Below are 27,888 nucleotides of genomic sequence, written 5' to 3' on the forward strand. Positions count from 1 at the left end.
AAGAAATAATAACGGTACTAGAGAGAAGATATTTTCACCTTTTACCATATCCTCAAGAATTCTTAAGCGACAGGGGCCCACAGTTCCAGTCCAAACTGTGGCAGGATTTCTGTGCTAAGTATAAAATTAAACACAAGAAAACAGCTAGCTATTCTCCTCAGGGTAACAGCATAACAGAGCGCAGCCATAAAGAGCTCAATAGGTTAGTTCGGTTATGGTGTAATGAAGATCAAACCACCTGGTATAGATATCTTGTAAAAATACAGGACCTTCTTAATAATTCTTATTGCTCAAGTATTGGTTGCACGCCGGCGGAACGCTTTCTGAGTTACTCTGCTGTTGACAACTACCGGAAGGTGTTCCCATGGCCAAAACAATTAGATTCCGTTGAAAATAGGTTTAAATTTACGGAGATAGATATAAATTCACGAAATTCTAGTAAACGGTCAACACATTCTGTTACTCTGGAAGAAGGTCAATTAGTAATGCTGAAATTACACAACTTATCGTCAATAATAAAGCAGGAATCCGCCAAATGGATGAAAATTTTCACTGGCCCGTTTATCGTGAAAAAATTATTAAAAAACTGCGCTGTTTTGTATAATCTCAAAGGTGAAAGTATCGGAACTCACAATTTCCGAAATTTAAAGATTTTCAATTGTACAGAAGATAAACGTAGTGAATTACTTGCGCAATACCCCAAGTAGATATAATATACTGTCCTAGAGTGACTGGTAACGTTTGAATGGGATGAATGAGTGTGTTAACTTAACAAGCATCATTAGTTGGTATTCCCAATTAGCAAAATTTTGTTATTCTAACAAAATTTTGTTAATGGGCCGGGGAAAACTGTAATATACCATTACAGTTGAAAGTAATGGCAATTTTTTTTTACGCACCCTGTACCTAGCAATTTTTTTTTTAATTCAATTTCGGTTTAGTTACACAATTTACTTACTCTCTTTACTTCGAATTAAATATAATAAACCCAAAGGTTTTGTTAGTAACCATATTCCCACTGTATAATATATTTATTTATATTTTGATTGAGTGTAAATCCCATTTACGGATATATAACTTGAATAGTTACAAGGTTTACCATTCTGACGTCATACCAAAACATAGTTCCGTTATTGGATATAAATCTCCTTAATTTCAGACCAATGTAGATTTTGGCCAGGTACCTAATCTTTCCCTCACCCCCTCTCACTAGTCCATAGTCACTTTCAGATCCGGTTATATCTGGATTTGCCAAATTTCCATTCGCTTTGTAATTTCCGCGGCTAAAGTTTTCTTTCTGATTGGAGGAATTCTCTTACCTCTGGCTTTTTCGGCGCAATGTTATCAGAATAATCGAAGACGCTATGAGAGGCGTAGCTTGTGACGTTGATTGACACATTTTGATGGGAAGAAGCTGACATGTTAAGGAAAATCCAGGTAACATTAACTTATTTGCATAGATAAACGTCGTGTGATCAATCAGAAGCCAGGAAATCCATATTTTTGTTGAAAGAACTGTAAAATCAGGGGAAAATATCTGATTCAGGATTTCGGTTTGCAGGAAGCCATGTTTGCTGCCCAGATAGGATAGACAGTATAGGAAAGTGATTTTTTTTTTTTATCTTTTCAAACTCAAGTAGGGATTAGGGAAATTACGACCTGTTTGGTGCATGTTGTTCGTGTATTAAGTAAATGTGACTTTCTATTATTTATTCAGTAATCGCATGTACGTAGGTTTGATGGTTGTAAAGTGAATAATAATAATGGCAGCTTAAGTTAGCTTAAAAGGGCTCCTATCCCCTTTTCCAAATTGAACCAGTTCTAGCGGGGGAATGGGTTAGTTATTGTTCGTTTTAGGGCCTTTTCCCCTTTCAGGGGAAGGGTCCCTCCACAAACCTCGTTAAGGTGCCCCCAGGGCATCAATTTTTGGCAATCATTATGTAAACAATTGGTCAGGTCAATTAGACCTAGTGTTACCTTTCTCATTTTTGACCCCCTTTAAATTAAATAGAGCCGACTGTATATATCGACGAGGGAGTAATGTATTTTAAATCTAATGTGTTAGGTTATTTTCGTCAACATGCATGTAACTAAATGGTGCATGTTTAGTTTAGTTAGTTGTCTTTATGTATAGTACTAACAGTGGTGTATGTAGTTAGTAGTTTTGTGTGAGTGTGTGAATTTTCGATTTGGACAGTGTATAAATATGCTTTAATTTAGTACCATTTTGCTAACATAAATAAACCAGAGTAAATATTAAATTTCTGATTAATAAGTACAAGTATAGATTTCAGTACACGGTAAATTATGCCTCCACTACAGCGCCACAGCGTCCGGTTTCGGTACTCAATAGTTTGTTGACAGTACGACATCGCATGACTTAGTGATTTAGATTGTTTGATTTTGGACAGTTATTCTCAAATTACTTCCCGTGGACATGGTTTTCGGTTCGGATGAGTATACCTTCGTATAAAATAGCATGAGATCTTACTGTACTGAAAATTTTAGCTTGCTAGGTCCAGTAGTTAATGAATAATCCGCTGAAATAAAGAACACCTATTTTCTTAATAGAAGTAAAGTCCATATGCTGTTACTGTTCGTTTAAAAATGTAGGATTAAATTCTCTTTTCCCGTGGCTGTAGAAAATTCCATTGTTGCTTCAGTTTTATCAACAAATCAGAAATAGATTAATCGTTGACAATTTAACTTTCCGTAAATCCATGTATGATTTTTTTTAAACCTGCAAAGTAAATACAATTTGGGTGCTTCGAAATAAAGAGTACGTGGTTCGATGAATGTGATCGTGTGGTGGTTTGAGCGTGATAGATTGTGATAGTTATATATATATATATTTATTACTGCGTAATGTAAATATGTGTATGGCCTGCGTGAAAATGTACGAAATAGGGTGTTTATAAAATATTATTTCGTGCGGAAATTAGTAGATAATGAATGAATGTAATGAAATGTTAATAATATGATATATAATATGAATAAGATGATGACCCCTATAGTTAAATGGATAGGCCTAGTAAATTTTATATAGTGAAAATAGGAATATGTTTACGAAGAAAAGAAAATATCTCTCGCGTTTAGACTTCTACACCGGTGCATTCATCCAACCGAGTTTGCTACTTGGATAGTAAATTATAGTTGGGAATTGTGTGTTACTTTGCATTTATGTACCTCATAATAACAGCCCCAGATCTTAAGCCTTTCAATAGATAGAGTAGTATATATGGGAATTACTTCTAAAGGTTGACAGAAATGATAATTAAGAAAACCAACTGCTATTTCCTGTGATCATCGAAAAGTACAGGTTTCGGTCAGTTGTACCTTTAACATTCATAGCCTCTCCGAGATTTTTTTTTTTTTGTTGCTTACCTTATTTATTTATTGTGCAGTGTTCATATAACTCAGTTCGGACTATCCGATTAAATTAACTGCTACTAAATTAATATTTATGTTATAGCGTACCCGGATGTCGACCCCTAGTCCCCTTAAGTATTTTCATTTCTTTTCTTAGTTTAATTAGACGAGGGAAATTAACGACATCCCAGACGGTGGCATGTCTGCGCTGGGTAGCCATCGGTGAAATTTGGCAATAGAAGTCACCGATCCAAAATTCAGTTTATTTAATTTTTTTTATTTTGGCAAATTCTCATTAGGGATATCTTAGCTATTACTCTAATTTCATTACTATTCTGGAATCTTCTAGTTTCCAAGAGGTCGGATGATTTTTTTTTTTTCTTGAAATTCTAAATTAGCGCCTTCTCTAACCTTCCGGACGATTTCCGGGAACCTGCTGGTTTGGGCCGGATACGGGGATCGGATTTCAATCTTACAACCAAATTCTTGTGGGATTGGGATCTGATGGACACAGAACTTGCATCCTTGGCAGCAGGGCGTTCCTTGAGTCTACGTATTTGAGTAGACCACCCTTTTGGCATGTTAAGAATATTTTGGCTATGGATTTGTTGAGATAGAAATTCGACTTTCGTCTTTGTAGCGTTAGTTATTTCCCACTTAAGTCTTTGGCGCCACTATTTCTTCGTCTTCCTTCTTCTCTATCTCTCTCTGTCTTCATTACTTCGAGATTTTTTTTTTAAATTTCAACCTCCCCCCCCCCCGGTTTCTGAAACTCATGAAAATGTACAATATTCCATATCACTTATTTCGATCGTGTGTACTAACTGAGACATCGAGGGATGCAATTCGTGGAGGTATTGCAGCACATCTCGGGACCATTTTCGCGATATTCAATCCACCACTGGAGAAATTGATGGGAAGGTACACTATGCTTTCGGATTCCTAGAAACATTCGTTATTCATGGATCATACAAATTATATCCATTGACAACTGATTTCTGGTTTTTATTTCTATTGATTGGTCATATAGTGTGTATGTATTAGTAGTCTGGGCCCACTAGTTTCCAATAACATTGATTTTTTTTTATATACATCTATATATGTGCTTACATAGTTTTAAAAGTTACGTGCCTGCTCAATTTGTTACATTTCCACCTCTTATGTCACTAAATAACACCAACTATTTTTTATATATATATATGCGGATCTTTAGTAAATTGAAAATGATTATTGATTATCGGGTTTATACATAGAAAGTACAATGTTGCAACCTTATGAGAGAAAAAAGTGAATTTTGATAGTCAGGGTTTTTGTTTTGTCTTTGAGCCAATAAAATATAAACATTTATAAAATATGAATACTTGTCGAATATGAACGGTTATGTAGGATTTAAACGTCGACGAAATACTACGATGGATATTAAAGTGAAATTTATTGTATTGAATAATATGAATATATATATATATATATACGAGTATGTATGTAATGGGCTCGGTATTTACCCTGGTTTTATTTAGGTTGCCATAGGTTTTTGACACCCGACCTTTACCAACTATTTGTGACATATAGCGTTACCGCGTATATTGTAATAAATTACATTTTGTTGAGTGGTTACTGATGTCTGTAACTATTAAAGTTGAATATAATGTTAAATACCGCATGTGAATAAAACAAGTAGCGGGTCGTAAGATAAATAAGAATAACCCTAATCCTTACCCAAATTTACTTTGCGAGTGAAATTAGCAACCTACGAAACAGTGCGCCTCTCCAACGACTTTTTCCATCAGTAAAACATGGAACAAATCCTTCCCCTACGATCGGACACCAAACTATTCAGTATCTAGAATTTTTGACTACAAGATCTATACTAGGGAAAAATTTAGTGATCTTAAATTCAACGAACTAAAATCTGTTTAATAAGTTAATGAGAATACCGGAATATGGAAATATGTTCCCAATATCTGTGACTGGATTTGATAAGTTTTCCTTAATATTGACAAACTTTGAAATTTTAGATAAAGTGCGTCGAGTGACGAAATGAGAAATATAAATATATATGTGATATGAAGCGACTATTTGTCTATAGCTAAAACAAAAACAATTAAACACTCTCATGGACACAAACCACAGTGCGAAAAGAGAGTTGGAAAAAGGAGCTATTATCGATGTGAGAACAAAGACTCATAAAATCGTCGAAATGTCTCCTCTTGGGACAGAGACCTAATAAAATGTTACTAAAGTGTTTTTTTTTTTAAGAATGATTAACCAATTATATATATATATATATATATATATTTTTTTTTATTTTTTCTTTCTTTTTCCGCAACGATATATATAGATTCATTACACTGAATCCTAAATGTATTGATCTTTGAATTTTTTTTATTTTTTGTCTTTCATTTTTTTTCTTTTCCTTTTGTCAAATTCTCTTTTATGTAATGCAACTTTTAATATATATATAGGAAGAGAAATGTGTTATTTGGTCTTGATAAAATTAGCGAATTTCTATGCATGTTAATGAAACATTCTTTCCATGTATTAAATTTTTTCCCTGTTATGTCCAACTAATTTTGCTTTTATTGAAATGTAATAAATGTATATAGTAATGTAGTTAGGTTAGTTTAATTTAACTAAATACAACCCGAAGTATACATTGTCCTGTATGAATGTGTGTGTGAGTGAAATGTAGGTTTAGTATTAAGTGCATCCATTATTTTGACATATATGTGTGATTTAATATAATTAATGGTAGTTATCAATTGAACTCATTGAATGTTAATACTAACTTAAGTTGGCTCTATGAAGGAAGAAAAAAGGACTGAAGTAGCCTGAACGAATGATCATCATGAGAGAACTGTGAAAGTCAAAATCTTCGACACATATGTGATACTCTGATTTTTTTTTTTTTCCTGTGGTCGTTTCTAACATGCCATCAACTTCGTCGTTCATTTTTCAAATATTGAGTATTAGTCTAGAACTTCTGGAAATATTGAAAAAACGGTAAACTTAAACTTTCTCATCTATCTCCGAGCTAGATTGGGATAATTTGGTAGTTTGGGTTAAATGGATCTAGATCGGGGATGTATGGGTTAACATGTGTCTACCGTTGATCACCTTAATACCAGACATTCACCCAATAGCTATTGGAAATGATCACAATTAGATAATTATTCACTTTCCTTTACCATATTCCTTAAAATATCTAGTAACAGCTTCCCCTTTATCACCTTCTTACTTTACATCTTTCCTCTTCTATCTTCTTTTTCTTTTCTTCATCTTCTTCTTCTATTTTTAATAAAACTGGAAGGGGGGTCGTGACTGGGAATTCTATATGTAATAAACACGGTCATGTATTTATTTATTTTATTTTATTTTATTTTAGAAGTCCGATAAAGGTTTTCTCGTTGCAATCGAACCTAGTATGTTCGAAATAAGAAATGGAAATTATATTCCAATGTAATTAGGCATAAGCTGATAGCTTCATGAACATCCCCACCAGGGGTGAAGGGTTCCCACTCACGACTTATTTCTGTGCATCACTTTTGTTGCAGATTTTTTTTTTTTCCAATCAGTTGTAGATTGACGCGCAGCGACAGGATTCGTTGTTATGGCAACGGTGGTTGGCTGTGGCAACGGCCCCTCTCCCCTTTTATGCCAGTTTTATGCTAACCAATAATGACGGCACCGTGGGGCTTCGCACGGAACTCACTTTCCATTACATGTCAACACTCTGTCCAGAAATGGCTCCTTCTTCAGACGCGAAGGCAAACAAACACATGTGTCTGCTCACGCTGTCTTCTGGCCCGCAGTCAAACCATGTGGAACCATCGACCCAACTTGTAGTGCTTCCTAAGTTGATGGAAGTACTGCTGAATGGTTTCTACACTCACACTGAATTGTAGTCCCAGTTCCTCACATGTCTGGCTACTGTTCGCCTCGATTTCTGCATGAAGATTTTCATTTTGTACATGTGTTGACCTTCCGGCACGTGGTGTACCCGAGTGTTTCGTCACCGCCCTTAAACTTGTTAAAGGACTGCTGCACTGTCCACGTAGTCACGACAAAATCACCAAAGGCCTGACATATCTTCCGCCCTGCTGCAGCGGCGTTTGACCCCAGTTTGAATTCGTACAGCATACACGCCCTTATGACGCTCCGTGGAGGTCTCATGTTCATTCTGTCTTTACGCAAGTTCATGGTGTAACTGAACTGTCACCACCAGGTAGTATGTTGGATATACCCACACGGACAACTGACCTTTGCCTTATCTCCATTCGCCTTGTCCGGGGAGTATAGCGGGTAAAATACTTACGGTGTGAGGAACAATTGAACACAGACCTCCACAAAAAGAGAGAACTTTCTTGGTTACCTTTATATTTTGGTTCTTTTTTGGAAATTAGAGTTCAAAATAGCACAGATGAAATACAATAGGGCGAAATGAAACAAATAATTTATTTATTTGTATTTAAGTCCTATATTAGCAACAAAGGTATGTAAGACGAGTTTTACAATTTAAAGTTGGATATGACCAATATAATGCGCTTGATCTGAGACCCGAAAAATCAAATGTAAATGCACTGATCATTAGACTAAGAAGAGGATTGAAAAGAAATAAACTACAGTGAAATGTGTAAAGCTGATTCAATCGTAATTATGCAATGTGGTAGTAGTGTCCCTTTTCAGTTGTATGTTCAAGTTTCAACGCCGAATTCGAGCATTTATGCACTAACGCGCCTCTTGAAAGTGTAACTTAATTTTGATAATGAGAAGGGCTTTATAATATCCAAGGCCTATCTAGGCAGGGTATTGCAGGAGAGACCCAACAAAATTTCTCAAATTTACACTGTATAAAACGGCATTCTAAATCAGTTTCAAGTTTGTTTTTTTAAATAAAGTAGATCTGCTTCGGATTTTTTGAGCTTCGGGCTTCATAGAGGTAAGATGCTTAATTTCTAATTTATGGTAGATACATTATTATTATGAAGACAGTATTTATGTTAGAGTTATAAAATATCAAAACGTAATATGTATCGAGAAATGCTGTTGCATTCTAAAAATAATACTCTATATAGGCTACGGGAAACATTCAAATTTTCAGGGTACGCCAATATCGGTAAATTAGTAAATAATAAAGAATATTCTACTTCATTAAATTGAGTTTTAAAATTTTATATTTATGTTCAGAAATTTGAGTAAATTCAGTGTTCTTTAACTTGTCAATAAGTTTTCTAACAGATATGAAGATTAAACAGTATACAGTATATTATTCAAAGTAACACTCTTTAAACTGTGGTTCTCGGGTCACAAGTGGTACTCGATGTCTGCTCTTGTGGTTCTTTTCGATTGAACATTAGTCCAGTATAAAGTCAGAAAGAAGTAAAATTCAAGTGATTTTTGTTTCGTACACAACGATTGAGACTCACAGAGTTTGGAAAATGCATTTTTCACTCCCTTCCAAAGCTGGCATTTTATGGAATTTTTCACCCCATATTCCTTATAGCCTTCTTCTACTAAGAAAACAAATCAATATGTATTTTCTTTAGTAAGTCCAATATAAGATTAAGGGAATTTTAATTTATACTATTTTAAATATATACGTATACTGGTATTAACATAGCCGAATTGACAAGTATAGAATAGTGTCAATTTGCTTCAGCAGAGAGGAAAGAGCACATGAGTAAGCAATACAACCATAGTGTAGCTATGGATTAGAAAGCATAATCACAACAGAACAATGTGATCAGCATCTCAGGTGGGAAAGTACTGTACTCGACGAAAACTTCTAGGTTAAAAACAAGACACTGAAAATTACGAACACGCGTGTCGTAATGAAAAGCCAAACCTAAAAATTTAACTCTACCCACAAAGAAAAGAACTGTGTCACCGGACACAGGTTCGGATCAAGAAAGAAAATTCATTGCCAGCAGCTGTTTAGGTCGATCAGTGAAAAAGATAATTTAATGCAATTGTAGCTGTCTCGTAATATGCCGAAAGTAATTAGATAAACTAGAACTTAAATACAAACATTCCAAAATAATTTTCATCCTGAAAGTTTCAAATGAACTCAGCCATATGACCACGAGCCCCCAACGAAGACCCCCAGCGTCACTGTTTAAATTTACAGTAACACCAAGTTGTATCATAACACGTCTTCCTAAATCGAAGAATAAACCAACAAGGTGTTCCCGATGAAATCTGGCTTTCAAGATGCGTATGACTGTCTGTAACAAATCTTGAATGATAGCCACAGTGGAAGTTGCTCAACGGTCAATGCCAGTCGAAATGTCACACGAAGTTGTGGAAATATAAACACAACTCGTGAGAGCAATGGATAGACCTATGTAGCTCTTGGCAGTTATTTCGGGCCTGTTTTAAAGACTGAAACAAGTATATTCCCTCGGAACAGGAAGAAACGGAGTCTTCTGAGGGTACATATCACTAAACAATTCCAATAGTAGAATCTGAGTATCGTGCCAGATGTTGCACAACTTATCATAACAGCCGGTACGCTCAAGCTTCGGTAAATCAATTTCCCGGGGACATTGGTAACCTGTGTTTACAGTTCGCACAGTACTCATTTGTTTGTTGTTTTTAAGGATTACAAAAAAAACTATAGAGAACAGACCTTTAATAATATAAGTTTAAGTATGCAGAGGAAAATCTTACTGAGACTACCAACGTTAGTCTCAAAAATTCAGTTTGATTAATAACTTTAAAGAAAAAAGATCTTCGAAATTAACATGTGCAACAACAACTACCGTTCAACTGTGACATTTCGTGTGAACATAACCTACACTATCAAATATTAACAATTGTGACTTCTTCTAGTGTTCTTATGTGTTAAAAAAATTAAGAAAAAGAACAAGTGCAAGAAACATAGTGAATTACAACATACACCACTTAAATCTTTATTATAATAAAAGAACATCACAGTTTATGTGTATTGCTTCTAATAGTTCAGTCTCTCTAATAGGTGCTACTTGGACTGTATGGGAGCCTGACATCGTTAGGTGCGATAGTGTGCAGAAATGTTAAAATTTATTTCCAACTTAAAAATGCATTATTTCAATGTAATTATTTAGAAGTAGAACAAAGCACGATTTTAGTCAACAGTGTTCCGCAAGGCGAAAGTTTGAGAGGCTACTGTTTCAATAATTTTGGAGTAGCGAGCGTGAAAACATATCGAATTGAATCGATGCGCCCGCCAAGTATAAACTACGTGATGTAATTAAACTTCTCCAGGCGGTTATTGAGTGATCTGAAATTCCGAGATCAAACAGTTTAGAAACCATATTCTACTCCTTTCACTAATCACATGATTAACGTGTTCAGATTTCCAGTCTTGGCTACTAATTGTAGTGTAAAACGGTAAGTCATTCTCGAAACTCTTTGTAGCACTTGTACAGCGGGGGACACTTCTAAATGGTACAGCCATATGGAGATTTACGGCTAAGGTGTACCATTTAGAAGTGTCCCCCGCTGTACACACAATAATCATTTATAATTTTCTCTTCGTATCTCTTAATCATTTGAAGATAAATTGCGGATGTATTATACGCTTCTGCCGGGAGAAAATGAATTACACAAGGTAGTCCATTTGTTGGGTGCTTCCATTCAACTCGATACGTTTTCACACTTGCTGCTCTACAATGATAGAACGTCAGATTCTGCCTTTTAGTATGAGGCAAGCGCGATCTCTGATGAACAGTTTGCTTACCAGCCTTTTGACATCTCATGTGGATCTCCTTTGGTAGCTTAACGAAAAATGGGGAAAAAAAAACTTCCCTCGTATTTACATTTGGTGTCACAGGAAACATCTTTCATCTGCTCCTTATAAGTAAATGTTATACCCAGAGCAAAACTTCATTGGCTTCCATTTATGATTTTTCTTCCTTTTTTTTTAATTTCAGCTAATAACAATTATGATTGGACTGACCAATGTATGTAGCTTGGAGTGCACTGGCTTTGTAAAAGACGAGTTTAAGGGAGCAGAGCATCACAAAGAAAACCTCCAAGCAACCTTAGACTATCTAAGAGTAAAACTTCCAAGGACCTTTGTTAATATACTTCCTGTAATAAGTAAGAAATCACATTGTTATATACCTATAAAAGTACGATTACTCGTTGACACACAATCGACTACGATTACGACTGTTCCGTTGTAAGTTGATTTGGTCTTAAGTCGGTCAGGTGGTAGCACAAATACATACAATACAGCATAAAATACAATTTTGATCAATACATATAGTATATTGATCAGATTGCGGGATCAGAATTGATTTAGGTTGTAGTTGCACTGCATCAGAATTTTTTATTCTTTATATTTCTATAATGTTACTAACACTAATTTTTCAACATTAGTGTTAGCCCATGTTATTATTATTATTATTATTATTATTATTATTATTATTATCGGTTGTTGATAATAATAATTAATATAACGATTCTAACCAGTCGTAAGCCACGTAGGTCCTAAATCAACGATTAAATTCGTCTTCAATTTCAAAGAGGAAATAAATGTCCATCCTCTTGGCAGTATACCTTTGTAATGATGTATAATCAGTGACAAGTAGGTAGTTGATATGCTTTAAATGATGCTTTAGTAGTTGCATTTCAAAGGAAGACTTTATTTTTTAATCTATTTGAGATATCTGTTCATGTTTAATATGTTTCTAATAATATAGTGAGATATGTAGCCATACTTTTTGAAGGTAATTTTCATGGTTTTAAGTAGATTTCTTGTTGTGCTTCAGGTATTCGCAGGTATTGATTAGTAGTAGGTATATAGTAAGGTAGGGTATATTAGTAGTAAGTGTGGTTTGTTATGATTTACTTCAACTTTCCACTCCTTGCATCAGCACGTAAGTTTTTTTTTTCGTTATAAATTAGGTTTATACGCAGACAATAGAGCTTATTGGAACACTTGCAACTGTATATATATATATATATATATATATATATATATATATATATATATATATATATATATATATATATATATATATATATATATATATATATATGTATATATATATACAGTTTCAAGTGTTCCATGCAGATAAGCTCTCTATTGTCGGCGTATAAACCTAATTTAGTGTTTGACTTGGGACATATTGGAATGTCATTGCCTATATTCTATATAGCAGAGGAACTAAAGTAGTTCTATGTAATGCTCCTTGACTTACCTTCTGCATTTATGCCAATCGCTCTTTGCTCATCATACAGAGTAAAAGTCCGCCATATGGCTGAACTACCAAGTCAAAATAACGATGTATTCTTGACGGACACTGGGTCACCATTTGAATGGTAGTAGGCATAATGGACATCGCTGTAAAGTTAATCCGACAAATTTTGCATGTACACTTTAACACGCACATAAATGGTACAGGTAAACCTCCCAGGAACTGAAAGGCATTCAAACATATGCGTGCAATGACATAATGAAACACTTGATAGAACTGGACTTACTAGACAGAATTGTTACTCATAACTAGACGTAGAGCTTTGAGTAAGATCCAGAAAGAGCAAGGTAATCCATGGAGTGGAATTCCCTCTTCACTGCCAATAGGAAAAGGCACGTATGAGCAAATTCTCATCAATGACGTGCTCCTGGTTCAATCAGTAAAACTAGATCAGACAGAAAATCAGCAGTAGTACCTGCAGGACCTGTCTGAGCTGAAAAAAAAATGTGACAAAGAAGAGGCCCCAATTGCGACAAGAGCAATGATTGTGCAGCATGGTGATGTTCTCGCACAGTATATACAGTACTGTTTCCGTGAAGTAGCTTCTGGTGGGTAAGAAGATCCAATGCTAAAGCACCTATCTTATTCGCCAATATTAGTGTCGAGTGATTTTATCTCCTTTTTTTCGAACATTATGTCTGAAATAAAGGGAAACCATTTACAGATTGTGGAAAAGGAGTGTTAAAAGCAGTGATCAAAAAGATGACCATTACGAATTGCATTATGGAAAATATGTATGCAAACATGTACTGGGAGGAGGAGTATTGGATGGGAGACTATAATCTGAAAGCTCGTAGCAATAAACCACACTTTTGCCTAGTCTATTTATTTTGGACGGACTTCATTTATAGATATTACGACACACTATACCTTTTAGAGTTTAACCTATTAACCTTTATGTAAATATTTTTATTTCAGTTATAATTTTTGTATATTTCAGGTCCAGATGGATTACGAAGATTCAGAGAAAATAGATCCAGAATGTGTTCCATTAGTCAAGCATTGATGTGCTTTTGTGAAACCATTGATCCTGAAAAGGTCTCTAAAGTGACCCAAGAATATCAGAACGCTGAAGAAGATTTGGTATGTTGGTTCTACTATAATTCAGTTGAAGGACATACTTTAATTCAGTTGAAGGACATACGAGATAGTGTAACAACCATGAAGAAAACTAATTCCACCTAATTATATTTTTTGTGATTGAATCATAGGCGATTAGAAATATGTTGATCACTTGCTAAAACACACAGTGTAAGCTGCAATGAAGTTCAAGTCCTTCAGAAGGATCTGGAACAAAGTTTATTTTGTAGTGAAACAACACTGAAGCTCAATATGTGTTGGGAAGAGTATATAATGGCCATTTTTTCTTCTAGAATTTAGAAAAGAAAGAATTGTAAAATAGTATCGAAGCAATGGATTCACTCTCGAAAAAACTTGTGAGTGCCGTCATGATCCATTAGTGGTTAAATAATCACCCACAAAAGCGTACTCTGAATAGCGTCTTAGCCCAAGCAATGAATTGTGTTGTATGGGAACACACAAAGACAAGCGACACCAATAAAACTACTTGAAATGTGAGGAGGGTCAATGTGGTTCCATGTGGTTCCATGTGCTGCCAATAATGAAGTTCATCTACCTTAGGGAATAAGATGCAGTTATAAGCATTGGCCCAAATCCCGGGTGGACGAGGGGGACATATCTCCACAATCTTGGACCTGGAGGGACTGTCCCCTCAATAATCTGATTTAAAAAGTGCTTTTTGGGATAAGTGTGATGATTTGTGTCCGACTGCCACAAAGGAATGTAAGATGAAATTGATTTCTCTTAGCTTTTCCATTTTTTAAAAAAGAATCGTATTCTGTAGTATTTTAAACTGAACTTCGTGGTGTAGTGCGTTTAGTAGTCTCATCAATAGGGCTATGCATTAATTCCACTTCCGTTACTTGGGCGCAAATTGCAATAAATGCCAGAGGAGGATATACCCCTCTCCTCATGCTGGAAAGTTGTCTCAGCTGTAGGTACGGGCACAAATACCGGGGAAATGGGGAGACATGTCTCCCCCAACATTGGAGCTGGAGGCTCTCCCAATAATCCGATTTGAAAAGTGCTTTTTGCAGATAAATGTGATGATTTGTGTCCGACTGCCACAAAGGAAAGTGAGGTGAAATTTGTTTCTCTTGGCTTTTCCATTTTTAATGAAAATGAAGGCGTGCGACTGTGCGTGACGTAACCTAATATGAATATTACCTCCTCCTCTCCCCTAGGCCCTAGCATACGAAGAGTATATAGACTACCCTCTGTCAGTAGAACCCATCTTTTCAGTAAATGCGGATTTAATCTATTTGTAGTATCAGCCTAGGCATGTACTCATGCTTCGTGAGCTAACTAATTCTATAGCCTATGAAACCCGGAGGTTCAATGCCGCGTTCACAAAGGCTCTCCACTGACCTCTATCCTTAGCCAAGTGGATAAAGTTTCTACTTTGTATTCCTATTTTTGCGAGATCCATCTTAATATTGTCTTCCCATCTGCGCCTAGGTCTTCCTAATGGTCGTTTTCCGCTTGGTCTTACCGCTAACACTTTGAAACCGTTCATACTTTCTTCCATCCTGGCTATATGTTCTGCCCACCTAAGCCTCCTAGACTTGATGACCCTAACAATGTTTGGTAAGCCGTATAATTTACGTAGTTCCTCGTTATGAAGTTTCCGCCATTCCCCATTCGCGCTCCTCTTGGATCCGAATATTCGTCTGAGCATCTTGTTCTCAAATACTTTCAGTCTATGTTCTTCCCTTAGAGTATGCGACCATGTTTCGAAACCATACAGAACAACAGGTATGATTATCGTTTTATATATTTTAAGCTTCAAATTCATCGACAGAATTCGCGACAACAAAAGATTTTGAACTAAATAATAACACGAATTCCCTGTTTTTAGTCGACATTTAATTTCTTCGTGAATGCGATTTTCGTCCGTTAATATTGATCCTAGATATTTGAAATTATCCACTTCATCAAAAGTATTATTTAATATTTTAACGCATTCATAATTTGCCGTATTACGGTCCCGACGCACTTCCATGTATTTAGTTTTCTTTACATTTACTTCTAAACCCTTGTCCCTGCAAGAGTTTAATAAGACCTCTGCTTTGCTTTCTATTGTTCTCCTATCATCCCCTATCAAATTTACATCATCAGCATATGCCATAACCTGGTGAACACCGTTCAGCTCTAGGTCCTGGTTGCTATCTTTGATTTTCCTTATAGTGTATTCCAGGACAAAGTTAAATAATAATGGCGACAACTCATCTCCTTGAATCAGGCCATTCTCGATGTGAAAGCTTGTGGGCAAAAATTTTCCTACTCGAACTTTACTTTGGGATTCATTTAAACATGCCTTAATTGATCTAATTAGCTTTTTCGATATTCCAAGTTCTGTAAGAACGTTGTATAATGTTTCTCCCCTAATCGAGTCGTAAGCCTTTCTTAGAATCAATAAATAGTTGATGTACCGGGCTACTGTATTCCCACTTCTTTTCTAGTATTTGGCGAATGGTAAATATTTGGTCGATAGTTGATCGATTTCGTCTAAATCCACACTGTTAATCTCCAATAATTTCATCTGCGTATGGGGTCAATCTTGCTAATAGAATGTTTGAAAGGATTTTATAGGATGTTGACAGAAGAGAAATGCCTCGATAATTATTACAGTCAGTTTTGTCACCTTTCTTGTGAATTGGAACAATCATTGATTCTTTCCACCCTTGTGGCAATTCTTCTTTGTTGTATATAAGGAGAATGAGTTTATGTATCTTATTCCACATTTTTTCGCCTCCAGCTAAAATGAACTCAGCCGGAATTTCATCTACACCCGGAGATTTGTGTTTCTTTAATTTCTTTATAACGATGTCTACTTCTATTCGGTTGGGTTCTGGAATATACGGTTCTGCGGTGTGTATCTCCCTTTCTCCATCCACATTAATGTTTGGCTGCGTGTTAAGCAAATCGTCAGAGAAATCTTTCCATCTATTTAAGATACTATCCGTATCAGTGAGAACTGTACCGTCAGATTTCTTTAATATATAAGCACGAGGTTGATAGCTTTTCTTAAATTCGGTGAGAAAGTCCATTATACATGTTCTGAATGCCTTTATTTTTACTATTATCTTCAAGTTCCTAAATTTTAGCTTTCAAAAAATCGCGTTTCTTTGTTCTAAAAGTTTTGATTTTCTTTAATTCAAACATTTCCTTCTTTTAAAAATAACTAAACGATATAATTTTTCATTTGTTATAACTAAAGTGCTATCATGTTGATATCCGCGCAAGTTGGTGTGGAACACCAGTTTCGCTTATCAACTCCTCTTAGTTTTGGTGTTACTGATGACGGCCGACTTTGAATCACAACTGAGAAATTTATTTCGGGGCGGGGGAGCTTGAGCCCGATAGCCTCCTAAATACGCCACTGAAGACAATTCTGCTCCTTTGATCCTTCACAACATTATTTTTCAACTTCATAAATATTTTGAACATCGCTTATATATATATATATATATATATATATATATATATATATATATATATATATATATATATATATATATATATATATATATATATATATATATATATATATAATATACGGGAACGGTCTTACCCGTCCCCTTCTAATGTTAAAGACAGATCTGCGCCGATCTATGTATCCTAATTCAAAACACTTTATGTTAAAAAGAAGTCGAATAAAAAAGCAAAGTTATCAATAGAGTTAAATTTTCCAGCCAAAGTAAGTTATGATATTGATTCTACCAAGTTCTTGAAATAAATTTCCTCATGCTGAAAGTCTTTGAAGAGCTTGGCTAATTGATTACGTTATCAAAAGAACAACCCATACTATGCTTTATTTTTGTTTAATTATGCTTTATTTTTCCCAAATTATGCTTTATTGTTAATTCCAATCATTGTCATTGTTGCATTGTTATGTTCTCAAAGATTTTGCATTGCAAATACTGGTTTTAAAAAAAATATTAATACAGTATGTGAAACTTGCAGTTAAACAGAATTTTCCAAGAATTGTGCTATATATTTTAAATTATGCTTTATTTTCTAAAATTACTCTTTATTATACCTATGCTTTTCAAATTAGCTTCTTCTGGACCTTTAGACAACCACAACCATGTTCAAGGTACCAACCATATGTGTAAAATGCAATTATGCTTTTTATGCTTTTGGGTTGCCCTAGTTATCAATATGGTCAAAGTTAGTTAATGATATGTTTTAACTAGTTGGTCAAGTTCTTAAAATACTTTCAGAATGAGGAAATTTATATCCAGAACAATGTGGATACAATATTTTCAAGTAAAAGTATATATTTTCTTCAAATGCTTATTAGGTGCTGAAAAGGAACTTCAACAGAGAATTTTTTTTGCCACTTTGTCATAAAAGAAGCTTGAGACTAAAACTCTACAAGAGTTTATTTTATGGTTGTTAATGATAAGCGGACATAAAATGTTTTTGGATTCTGGTCTCGTGTATATAAAGAAGCGTTTTAATTAGATGTGGTTAAGGACGAGAACGGAAATACATGTCGAAATATCGATTCCCTTCACAAAATCAATAAACATACAGCTCTATATTTGGAGAAGGGAAAAAATGAAAAAAAAAAAAAATGAAATCTTTCTTTAAGTTTTTCGTCCCACGCTTATGCCGATTAGGCTAAAGGAGACGATGATGATGAGAGATGAGTGAAATGGTGGAATGAAGAAAGTGGGAAGAAACGGCAGAACCCCGAGAAAACACACGAGCACGGTGTTTGTCCACAGCAATGACACACGGCGCGAGCTGGGATCGAACCAGGGACCCCAATCACCGGAGGTGAATGCTCTACCACTGAGCACAAACAAAGCATGAATTTATACACGAAACGGCCCTGTTTGACGAGTATTTGTGAAAATTAACTTTTACTCAACCAGTTTTTTCACATTCGGATTTTAAAAAAAATCGTCGCACGTGACAATCCAATTCAGGAAAATGCACATTATGCGGATTTTGCAGCAGTTGTCGGCACACATCTACTTTAATCTGGATCTTAGCTGGGTCAACTCATGTGGCAGCTTCTGATACTTTTCCCGAGTTTCGTGAACTGTTGCACTACAGTGGACTGGAACAATCATCGTTAGTTGATTTGACAATCGTCGTGTGCTGGTTGGATGTATTTTTTCTCAATGGCGTGTCGTGTGATTTCAGAATCTGTTACCCTTGGGCGGCCGGATCTTGGCGGATCTTCAACAATTTTACAGCCTGCATGAAATTTCTGGAATCAACAAATTGCTGTGCTTGTTCGCTGGATCTTCTCTTTTCGCACGAAAAATGTTTTGGGTTGCTGCCGCAGTGATATGCCCGAATTCGAACTCATACTGTAACAGTTCACGTATCACACGTTGTTGAGGACTCATTAGTCACTGCCACCAGAAACTGACTGGAGATACTGACGGAGTCATGGTTTCAGCATTAAATAGTCCGTTTGCAACACTACTTCTAGGGCCAATTTGACCTTGTACTCACAGTCAATCACGACGTATGCATGTATCTGCTGTTTCGGTTGTGAAAATATTGTATGTTTAAGCTTTTAACGCACCTTTTTTCCGATCAGACTGAATTTTTAAAATTTGGAGTGGTTTCGGTGTAGGAAACAGGGATTAAAAAAAAAAAAACATTGATGCAAATAATATGGCATTGATATTTTATGGTGTTTGCATATAGGGTCTATGCAAAGTTGTGCGTTGACATCTGCAAAGTCCACTAAAACCAGATGGAACCAATAAAACGCGACGAATGTAAGCGTACTTGCACTTTTGCACTCGTTACACTTCTGTCTAACACAGAAATAGTCAACAGTTCCAAACGTGTCCATCTAAACGAGCAAAGAAAGCACAAACATAGCTAGATACAACTCCGCGTGCAGCAAGTAAGACAAAGAGTCCAACGCTGGCTTCCTATGACATCTAGCGGGAAATTCAGAACTTCATTAGTGAAAGGGCATCTTAGCTGATACGCGAAGCTTCTTTTCTATGTCCGAACTAGAATCTACTTGGTGCAATACAATTTCAAAGTAAGTTTTCCATATATGCAAAGCTGCGCGCTAAACGGTTGAAATTTAAATGTATGACCAAAAATAATTGTCGCATTTCATATAAGTCGTACTATACGAGTCAAGGATGTTATAAAATAGAGGATCTGCCCACACAACAAAATCGTAAAGGCATACGTCACAGTTTCGCCACACCTACTTTGCCCAGTCCGCGTCACTAAGATTGTAATGTTTCGAGCCATCAATCAGGTTTGAAACCAGAGTAGCCAATCAGACGTGCCGGCTCAGACGATGCTCGATTGTTTTTCGGCTTCATTGAGTTCATATGATGAAGATACGTATGGGCAGATCCTCTATTTTATAACATCCTTGATACGAGTACCCTTTCGATACACATCAGTTAAATTACTTTATTCTTTGCAGGTCTTCAGTGGTAGATACGATCATGATGAAAATTTTACCGTGACTATACAGCCTTTTACACGAGTGCTAACTAAAATTGCTCCAGATTCATCATATACATCAGCAGATTGTTCTCATTTAAATCAGAAAGGACACGCAATGAGTAAGTAAATAACGTATCATAGGTTCACTAACTCTTGGAATCTGCGTTTTCTTTCTAAGTGAACACAGCAAACAACTGAACATTCTAAGATAAATTAAATTACATGTAGGAGTAAGACATATAACCAAACCGATCTTAGTAATGTCTTCAAGCTTAAAAACAGGTATATCTCAAATCTTATATTTTGTACTCACTCTTACTACTTCTGGTCAGAACAGTGACGATATAGAAGTTGATTTTGTTTATTTGGAGTAATCAATACGAAATTTTAATTTCAAATGCATTCTTATTAATAAAAGTAATAATTAAAAGACAAAATTTCAAATGACACACACACACACACACACACACACACACACACACACACACACACACACACATATATATATATATATATATATATATATATATATATATATATATATATATATATATATATATATTATATATATATATATATATATATATATATACAGCGTGAACTATAACTACGTAGACAAACTTGCACGGGAGATAGTATATCTAAAAAGAAGCAAAAAAGTTCTAGTGAACATGGGAGAAATTCCATCCCGTTTAGGAGTAAAAGAGTGTCGAAAGATGGGAACATGAACTTCAGAGTCCAACAGCTTAAAACAATACATCGTATAGAGTGCGGTTAAAAACGTCACTTAGAAAGTCATACCTACTCTATTGAAAAATGCATATTTGAAAACGCAGCTACGTGTGCACACGGGATTAACAACGTGTAACACTTCTTTCCTTTACAGCATGTCCGGGAATCCATCTGTTCCTTTGGGGAATCCCGTGCGCAAGCATAGCTGCATTTTGGTTGTTGGCCTCTGAAGTTCATCTTCCCATACATTCGACACTCTGTTACTCCTAAACGGAACGGAAATTTCCACATGTTCACCAGGACTTTTTTTGCTTCTTTTTAGATGTACTATCACACGTCAAAGTTTGTCCACGTAGTTATCGTTCACTTTATATATATATATATACAGGGGTATCAGAAGACCGAATCATAGGCAACTCTGTTATGAGTAAAGACAAGAAAAAATGAATACAAATTCAAAGATTCAAGTTGTTGGAAATATATGGCCTTGAATGTTATGTAATGAAACTTTTTCCAATTGAACAAACCGTTTAAATGAAATAGCAGAGTTTCTAGTTCAACAAGTTGTTCAAACGAAACGTAAATATACGCAGAAACAACATGGGGGAATACGTGCATATTGTTATGGGAGAGAACACATGTAGAATATCTCGAATATGTTTCCGACAATGCTGTTTTGTTGATATGGTGAAGGCTCAGAGTGTGTGTATGTTTGCGGATATACAGCGGTCGCCTAGAAGGTTTCTGGCCTAACCAAGAAGGAAGCATTTCTAATTCATGAAATTTTCATGTTATATAATATGTCATATATGTCTTCTCTACCGACTTAATGGTTGACCGCTTATCTCTGGTGCGTGGGTCCCCTAATTCGATCCCTGGCGAAGTAATTTGTGGTGGACAATAATTGTGTCCTTGGTTTTCCAGATATTCCCGTTTTCCGCACATTCTCATACCACCAATTCTTCCATCATTATTCACTTGACTTAATCATCCGTCTCCTGTAGTATAAAAAGGATAAAACCATTGGGACGTTAACTGGAAGATTTCCTATTTTCTACCTTGATACATGCAACGTTTGAAGCGTCATTTTTTTTGAGTAGTGCATTCTCGATAGCGCAGGGATTCGATGTATCTCCCTAAATGGTAACGACTAAACAGACTCGTCAATACATGCAAAATACAGTGGTGGGTGAACAGGAGTGTCATTTGGGGAGGCCAGGGGGCAATTTTCCCCAAGTTTAAATTGTATAACCCAACCCATAGCAGTCATTCCTGGAAACATTCAGGGCGTTGAACAGCTTGTCGTGGACAATTGTCGAATAATTCTTAGTGAAATTGTTCCGAAAAATCAGTGTACAGTGGGTAGAAAAACAGCTTTCGCTATTGCTCGTACAGAAGAGTTGATTCATGCACTGAGTTGAAGGTTCGCTACAGCAAGGAAGGAGAGTTTAGACATCAAAAAGAATTTATAGAAAATCAACACTTCTACAGTGATGACGGAGCCTTCCATGCATTAGTGAAATTCTTAGATAAATGTATACTTGTAGCAGGGGGTTATGTGGAAAAATAAACGCATTTTCCACAACTTGAAAATTTGTTCTTCGGTTAGTTTTAAACAAACAGTTTCGGATTGACTTAAATGTTCCTTGCACTTTTGTGGTTTCTCATAATAGACATACCTTATTTTTTATGTTGGAATCTCCCCATTTTATGACTGGTATATGCGACTAACTGGAATAAAGGAAAACAGTATATTCAAGGTAGATCTGATATACTGTCTACGATATTCATTGGATTTTGAGACGGGTGAATATTCTTAACAATTGCACCGACTCCAAAACTAAAATATAGACTTACTTGATATTTTGATAATTCCTCTGTAATACCCATAATAAATACATAGAATTATCCTACAAAACCGTTATAATACCTAAACATACATTTCTCACTGAGAAAGAAGGGAATATGCAGACCTTCAAGCAACGAGGATTTCCTTTCAGGTCCTAACACTACGCCAGTGACCTGCCACTGGGATTGCTGACAGTTGAAACTTGACAGGTGACTAAAACCGCGAGCGAGTGGTTTTCTCAGATGCAAAATGTGCGACGGATGCATACAAAAATGTCCTGAATAGCGTTCTATCTCACGATTAAACATTATGCCATCATTTCGACTCAGAAACAAAACATTAGTCATGATTTCAGTAACTAAGTGCCTACATCACATACTTCATTCTCTCGTTATGAGGTGGGTAATTACCTTACCTGCTTAGACTTGCCTTAGCAACGACATCCTTAAGATGTACTCTCGTTACTATAACCTTTCTCACCTGAAAGCATGATTCGAGAAAGCCTATGATGCCTATCAAACCGTGAAAGAGGGTAATAGGTTAAGTCCACTACACCCGACCGCCCTAATGTCAGAGTCACCAGTTAGACTGATCCTAGTGCCTCTCAGTTATACTTATTGGTCGAGGGAGCTCACATAGCGACTAGTGGCCTACAAGTTAAACAGTATTGCTGTCTGAGCGTTACGCAGCAAACTTATCTCCTCCTTGGAGTACAGGATCACCAAGTTACAGAATCCCACGATATGAAAAGTGTTCGGCAGAGACTATCCTAATCCAGGAACTCGAAGCTGCCTCGGAGGCCTGGTTCCTGACCCTGCCTACCTACTGGTGGTTCAAAATGCCCTCAAAGATACAACGCATGCGCCTATCCCCTACTTCCTGGATCAAGGTCACGTACTATTCGCTCACTTGGGAGGTATGTTTCTCCATCCGGTACGGTCAGCAGAATGTTAATGCCCCATCCAATCTCATTTAACGGAAGAGATACACCGTTCATCGGCTGAACCCAATGGCTGATTAGTTTATTTGTATCAGATGTATATTGTCATTTGGGAGTTATAAATTACACTTCTTCGGTAGGAGTGGTTATAATTGCCTACCTCATAACCTTTAAAGGTTCCGTGGTAAGATATGTCCCATGTCCAATAATCGAAGTTGATATCCTCTTTGGGAAGCTAATGATCACGCACGATGGCACCTTCCCTCTCCCAGTAGAGGATCTTGGGGGGCGCGGTGGCTCAGTGGTAGAGCGTTCACCTCTGGTGCTTGGGGTCCCGGGTTCGATCCCAGCCCCCGCCAAGTGGACTTTGTGGTGGACAAACACCGTGCTCGTGGGTTTTCTCGGGGTTCTCCCGTTTCCTCCCACTTTCTTCATTCCACCATTTCACTCATCTCTCATCATCACCGTCTCCTTTAGCCTAACCGGCATAACCGTGGGACGTAAAACTTAAAGATTTCATTTTTTCCAGTAGAGGATCTGTTCACCGTCACCTCTACCTATGGCCATCATTATACAGCAGCGTCATATGATTAAGAACACTGTATTTGCAAAGGGACGATTTAATTCTCCCCATGGCACTGTGACAGAGTGTGTGTAATTGATTATAAAGTTAGGAGGAACTTCTTCCTAATAGAATTTAAGTACAAGTGGGTTACGTAGAACGCACATAAAATTTCAGCTCGTTATCATGTCGCTTACCTGTCAAACCAGAAACTTCCCAGTCAACCCTCGTACATTACATAATTACATAAACGATCTGTTTCAGCAAAATAAAAACTATCAATTATAATTGACAACAAACGAGATGCTTTTTAGCACTATAAAAATTCGTTTTCTAGATTTTCTCAAAAAAGAAGCACGAAAATTTACAATAAAGCGTGTTTTTTTGTTCGATGTCATCTATCTATTTGATGTATTTATCATTTTTGCAAAAAATTATCGCTGATCAAAATTTAAAAATTAAGAATAAACCATAATGGTTTCCTATGCTGTATGTCATTCACCATAATGTTTCGCTATACAGTATCTGATTAACCATTAAGTTTTGCTATAAATATCTCATTAACCATAGTGTTTCGCTATATAGTATGTAATTAACCATAATGGTTCGCTATACAGTATCTCATTAATAATAATGTTTTGCTATACAGTATCTAATTAACCATACTGTTTCGCTATACAGTATCTCATTAACCATAATGTTTCGCTATACACTATCTCATTAACCATAATGTTTCGCTATACAGTATCTAATTAACCATAATATTTCGCTATACAATATCTAATTAACCATAATATTTCGCGACACACAGTATCTCACTAACCATAATGTTTCGCTATACAGTATCTCACTATGGTTATACAGTGATTGTCCGTTACAGTAGACAAAACTTTCAACTTGCATATTAGTGCATTCCCTTCAAGAGGTTGATGTGTAGATGATAGAATACATATTATTAGCTTTTACATAGTTGTAAAATATTTTTCGTTGTTTTTGCAGTGGCAGAAATGTTATGGAATAGTATGCTGAAACCAGTTCGTAGGAAGACAATAAAACCAAACGTCGATACACTTCCTGATCTTAATTGTCCTACGGAACAAGCACCATTCCTTTTCACTAACGACAACTCGAAAATTTTCCTTAAGTCAGGAAGACAGTGGTGACATATTTTTTACTGCAGAACTTTAAATCTAACGTTAATTGCAATTGAATAATTAAATTATTTGTTGGTATCTAATCTTTAAATGTTTCCAACAGTGTTATTTTTTATAATATTGTCATATTTTGTTGACAATTTCGTATATTATTAATATTTATTTAATTTTTTCAAGTTTTCATTTATGTTAATTAATTAGTCATGTCGTTATTTAATTAGCTTATATGTGGACGTAGTGATACTAATGACCAAGTTTGTTACTATTGAAACGCATATGTTCAGAGAAATTCTTCTACATTCTGTGAATTTGTTATTTTAGCATAGTACTAAAATAACAAATTCATATCCATGTCTCAGAATCCTGCGATACTTCCTCAACAATTTTTATAGAAATGGTTGATGAGTACTTCAAATTATATGGCCGTAGCCAAACTGACTCTATAAGAATTGGTGCGTGAGTACCTTAGGATTCTGAAACATGTATTTTTGGATAGCGCACATATTAGTTTCTAAGTGAAGTCTTGATCCGACTAGGTTGGGTACCATAGTTTTGGAGCTATTGTCTTTTAACACGTTGGCTGCCATGTGTATGGATTTCCATATACACGGCTCCTTCATGCAGTGCCTCGTGTATGGTTTTCCATACACACAAATATATATTGCACTTTTTCACGTTCGCTCTAGAGGTGTGTATATTATTACATACATATGGCGTAGAAGTCAAAATTTAATATCCACGCCGCGTGTATGCAAAACCATACACAAAGAAAATTATACATTTCTGGGCTTAAAACAAAGGCGGAAACAAAGTATTAATGGCGGATAGTTGCCCGTGGCGCACAGATGAGAAAGGTCAAAATATATAGTGGCGATCTACGTTCATTTTTTCATGTTCTCGGTAGACTATAGCTCCGAACGGAAGCATTTGTACACCCAGGTTGGTCTATACTTTTCGTCTTATCTTGGTGTCAGAAATCACCTCCCAAACGTTATCGATGTTGTTTTGAAACACGCTGTAATTAATAAAGTCCAAAAGCAAATATTGATCTCAAATTGTAGAATATAGTTCACTAAATAAAACGATAAGAAACACATAGGTGCAAAAGGCTATTATATCATTTGTGACATAACTAACTTTATCTGCTTGCTGATTAGTAAATCTTAGACCGTACCTAAAGCTGAAACATATTTCGGTCGAGACTTCCTTCAAAATTAATATATAACTAGATATAAAGTTTTGGAAGTTTTAATAGTGCTGTTCAAATTACTTTTACTGGGCAGAAGTTGATTTTGAGAGCATGGAAAAGGCAACAAACATGATTGGTGGCAGTGACGGATCTAAAAGGTAAAAACTGCGGGGGGCCACCAAGAAGCCAGACTATGATACGTGTATCACGAGTTTACTATAAAGTTTCAAAAATATATAAATAATAACTGAAGTTGTTGTTGTTACTCAAAAAAGTGGGGCGATCTGGGCTAGATCCACTACTGATTCGTGGCTAGATTTATTTTAGTCCCTCCTTCCACAGAGTAAAACGACTGTATTTCCGTGCATTGCAAAATATTTTACTACATATCTAATAAGAGTCTTAGTGAATAAAAATTAGTGAATAAAAATATAACTTTGTTTTTCCAATTCAATGACTTCAAATTTATAGTTTTGATAAAATTCTTCAAACTAATTTTGTTCCTAGAATAATACTTAATAATACGCATATCTTGACAGCAGATAATTTTCAATAGAGCTAGAACTGTACAGTTTAATGGATACATTTATTTTATTTACACTTATTATTTCCTGGTGTTTACAATAATAATAATCATTTTCACAAACGTTTATTCTTGAATACCTTCCTATTGTGATTCTGGTACAGAGGCATGCCTGCTTAGCGGCCCTTAAATAAAAAAGATGATTAGCTTGTGATTTAATGATATCTATGTTTAATTCTAAGTAGTAACATGAGAACTATATAATGTGAATATTATAAGAAAATTTCTATTTACGTATGGATCAACGTTAGAATAAATTATTGATATATGTTATAATATGTGTTGAAAGGTTGCAAGGCTATTATCCTATTTTTGATTCTGTATGTATATTAACAACTCATATACAGAAAATATTAATTTAACATTTCATAAACTGTGCGTGTAAACACTAAGCACAACCTTGTATGGAAATGAGAAATTTATTTTATTTCTTGAAAATTTCATAACTGTTGAAAACCTATTATAGTGACAACCAGGGGTAAAAATGACGCCGTTCCCTCGCTTCCAGAAAATATCCGTGGCGTCTCCCCACTTTCTAAAAAATTACAATGGGAAAAGATAGGTACCGGAGACAGCGTGACGTTAAGTGTCCCCATACCTTTTGAGGCCCACTTTTACCCCTGGTGACAACTATTTACAAAATTGTAAATTAATCCACACATTTGTCACTAGAAGTTCATTGTAAACTTTTGTTTTCTTCTACAATGCTCATATATAATTTGCTGTGAATAAAGATTA

General features: G+C 35.7%; 1 protein-coding gene across 1 annotated transcript; it reads left to right on the plus strand.

Annotated features, from left to right (window-relative positions):
- Positions 1 to 229: 229 nt before the first annotated feature.
- LOC145673257 (phospholipase B1, membrane-associated-like) lies at positions 230 to 27,888 on the plus strand. The gene is made up of 5 exons (XM_081742783.1): positions 230 to 1,437; positions 11,280 to 11,448; positions 13,552 to 13,694; positions 20,119 to 20,260; positions 25,224 to 27,888. Exons 1-5 carry the CDS (start codon positions 1,420 to 1,422, stop codon positions 25,385 to 25,387), a joined length of 636 nt encoding a protein of 211 aa, XP_081598909.1. The 5' UTR covers positions 230 to 1,419; the 3' UTR covers positions 25,388 to 27,888.

This window comes from Thermobia domestica, chromosome 16, assembly GCF_964235325.1.
Source record: "Thermobia domestica chromosome 16, izTheDome1.hap1.1, whole genome shotgun sequence".
Taxonomy (NCBI): Eukaryota; Metazoa; Arthropoda; class Insecta; order Zygentoma; family Lepismatidae; genus Thermobia; species Thermobia domestica.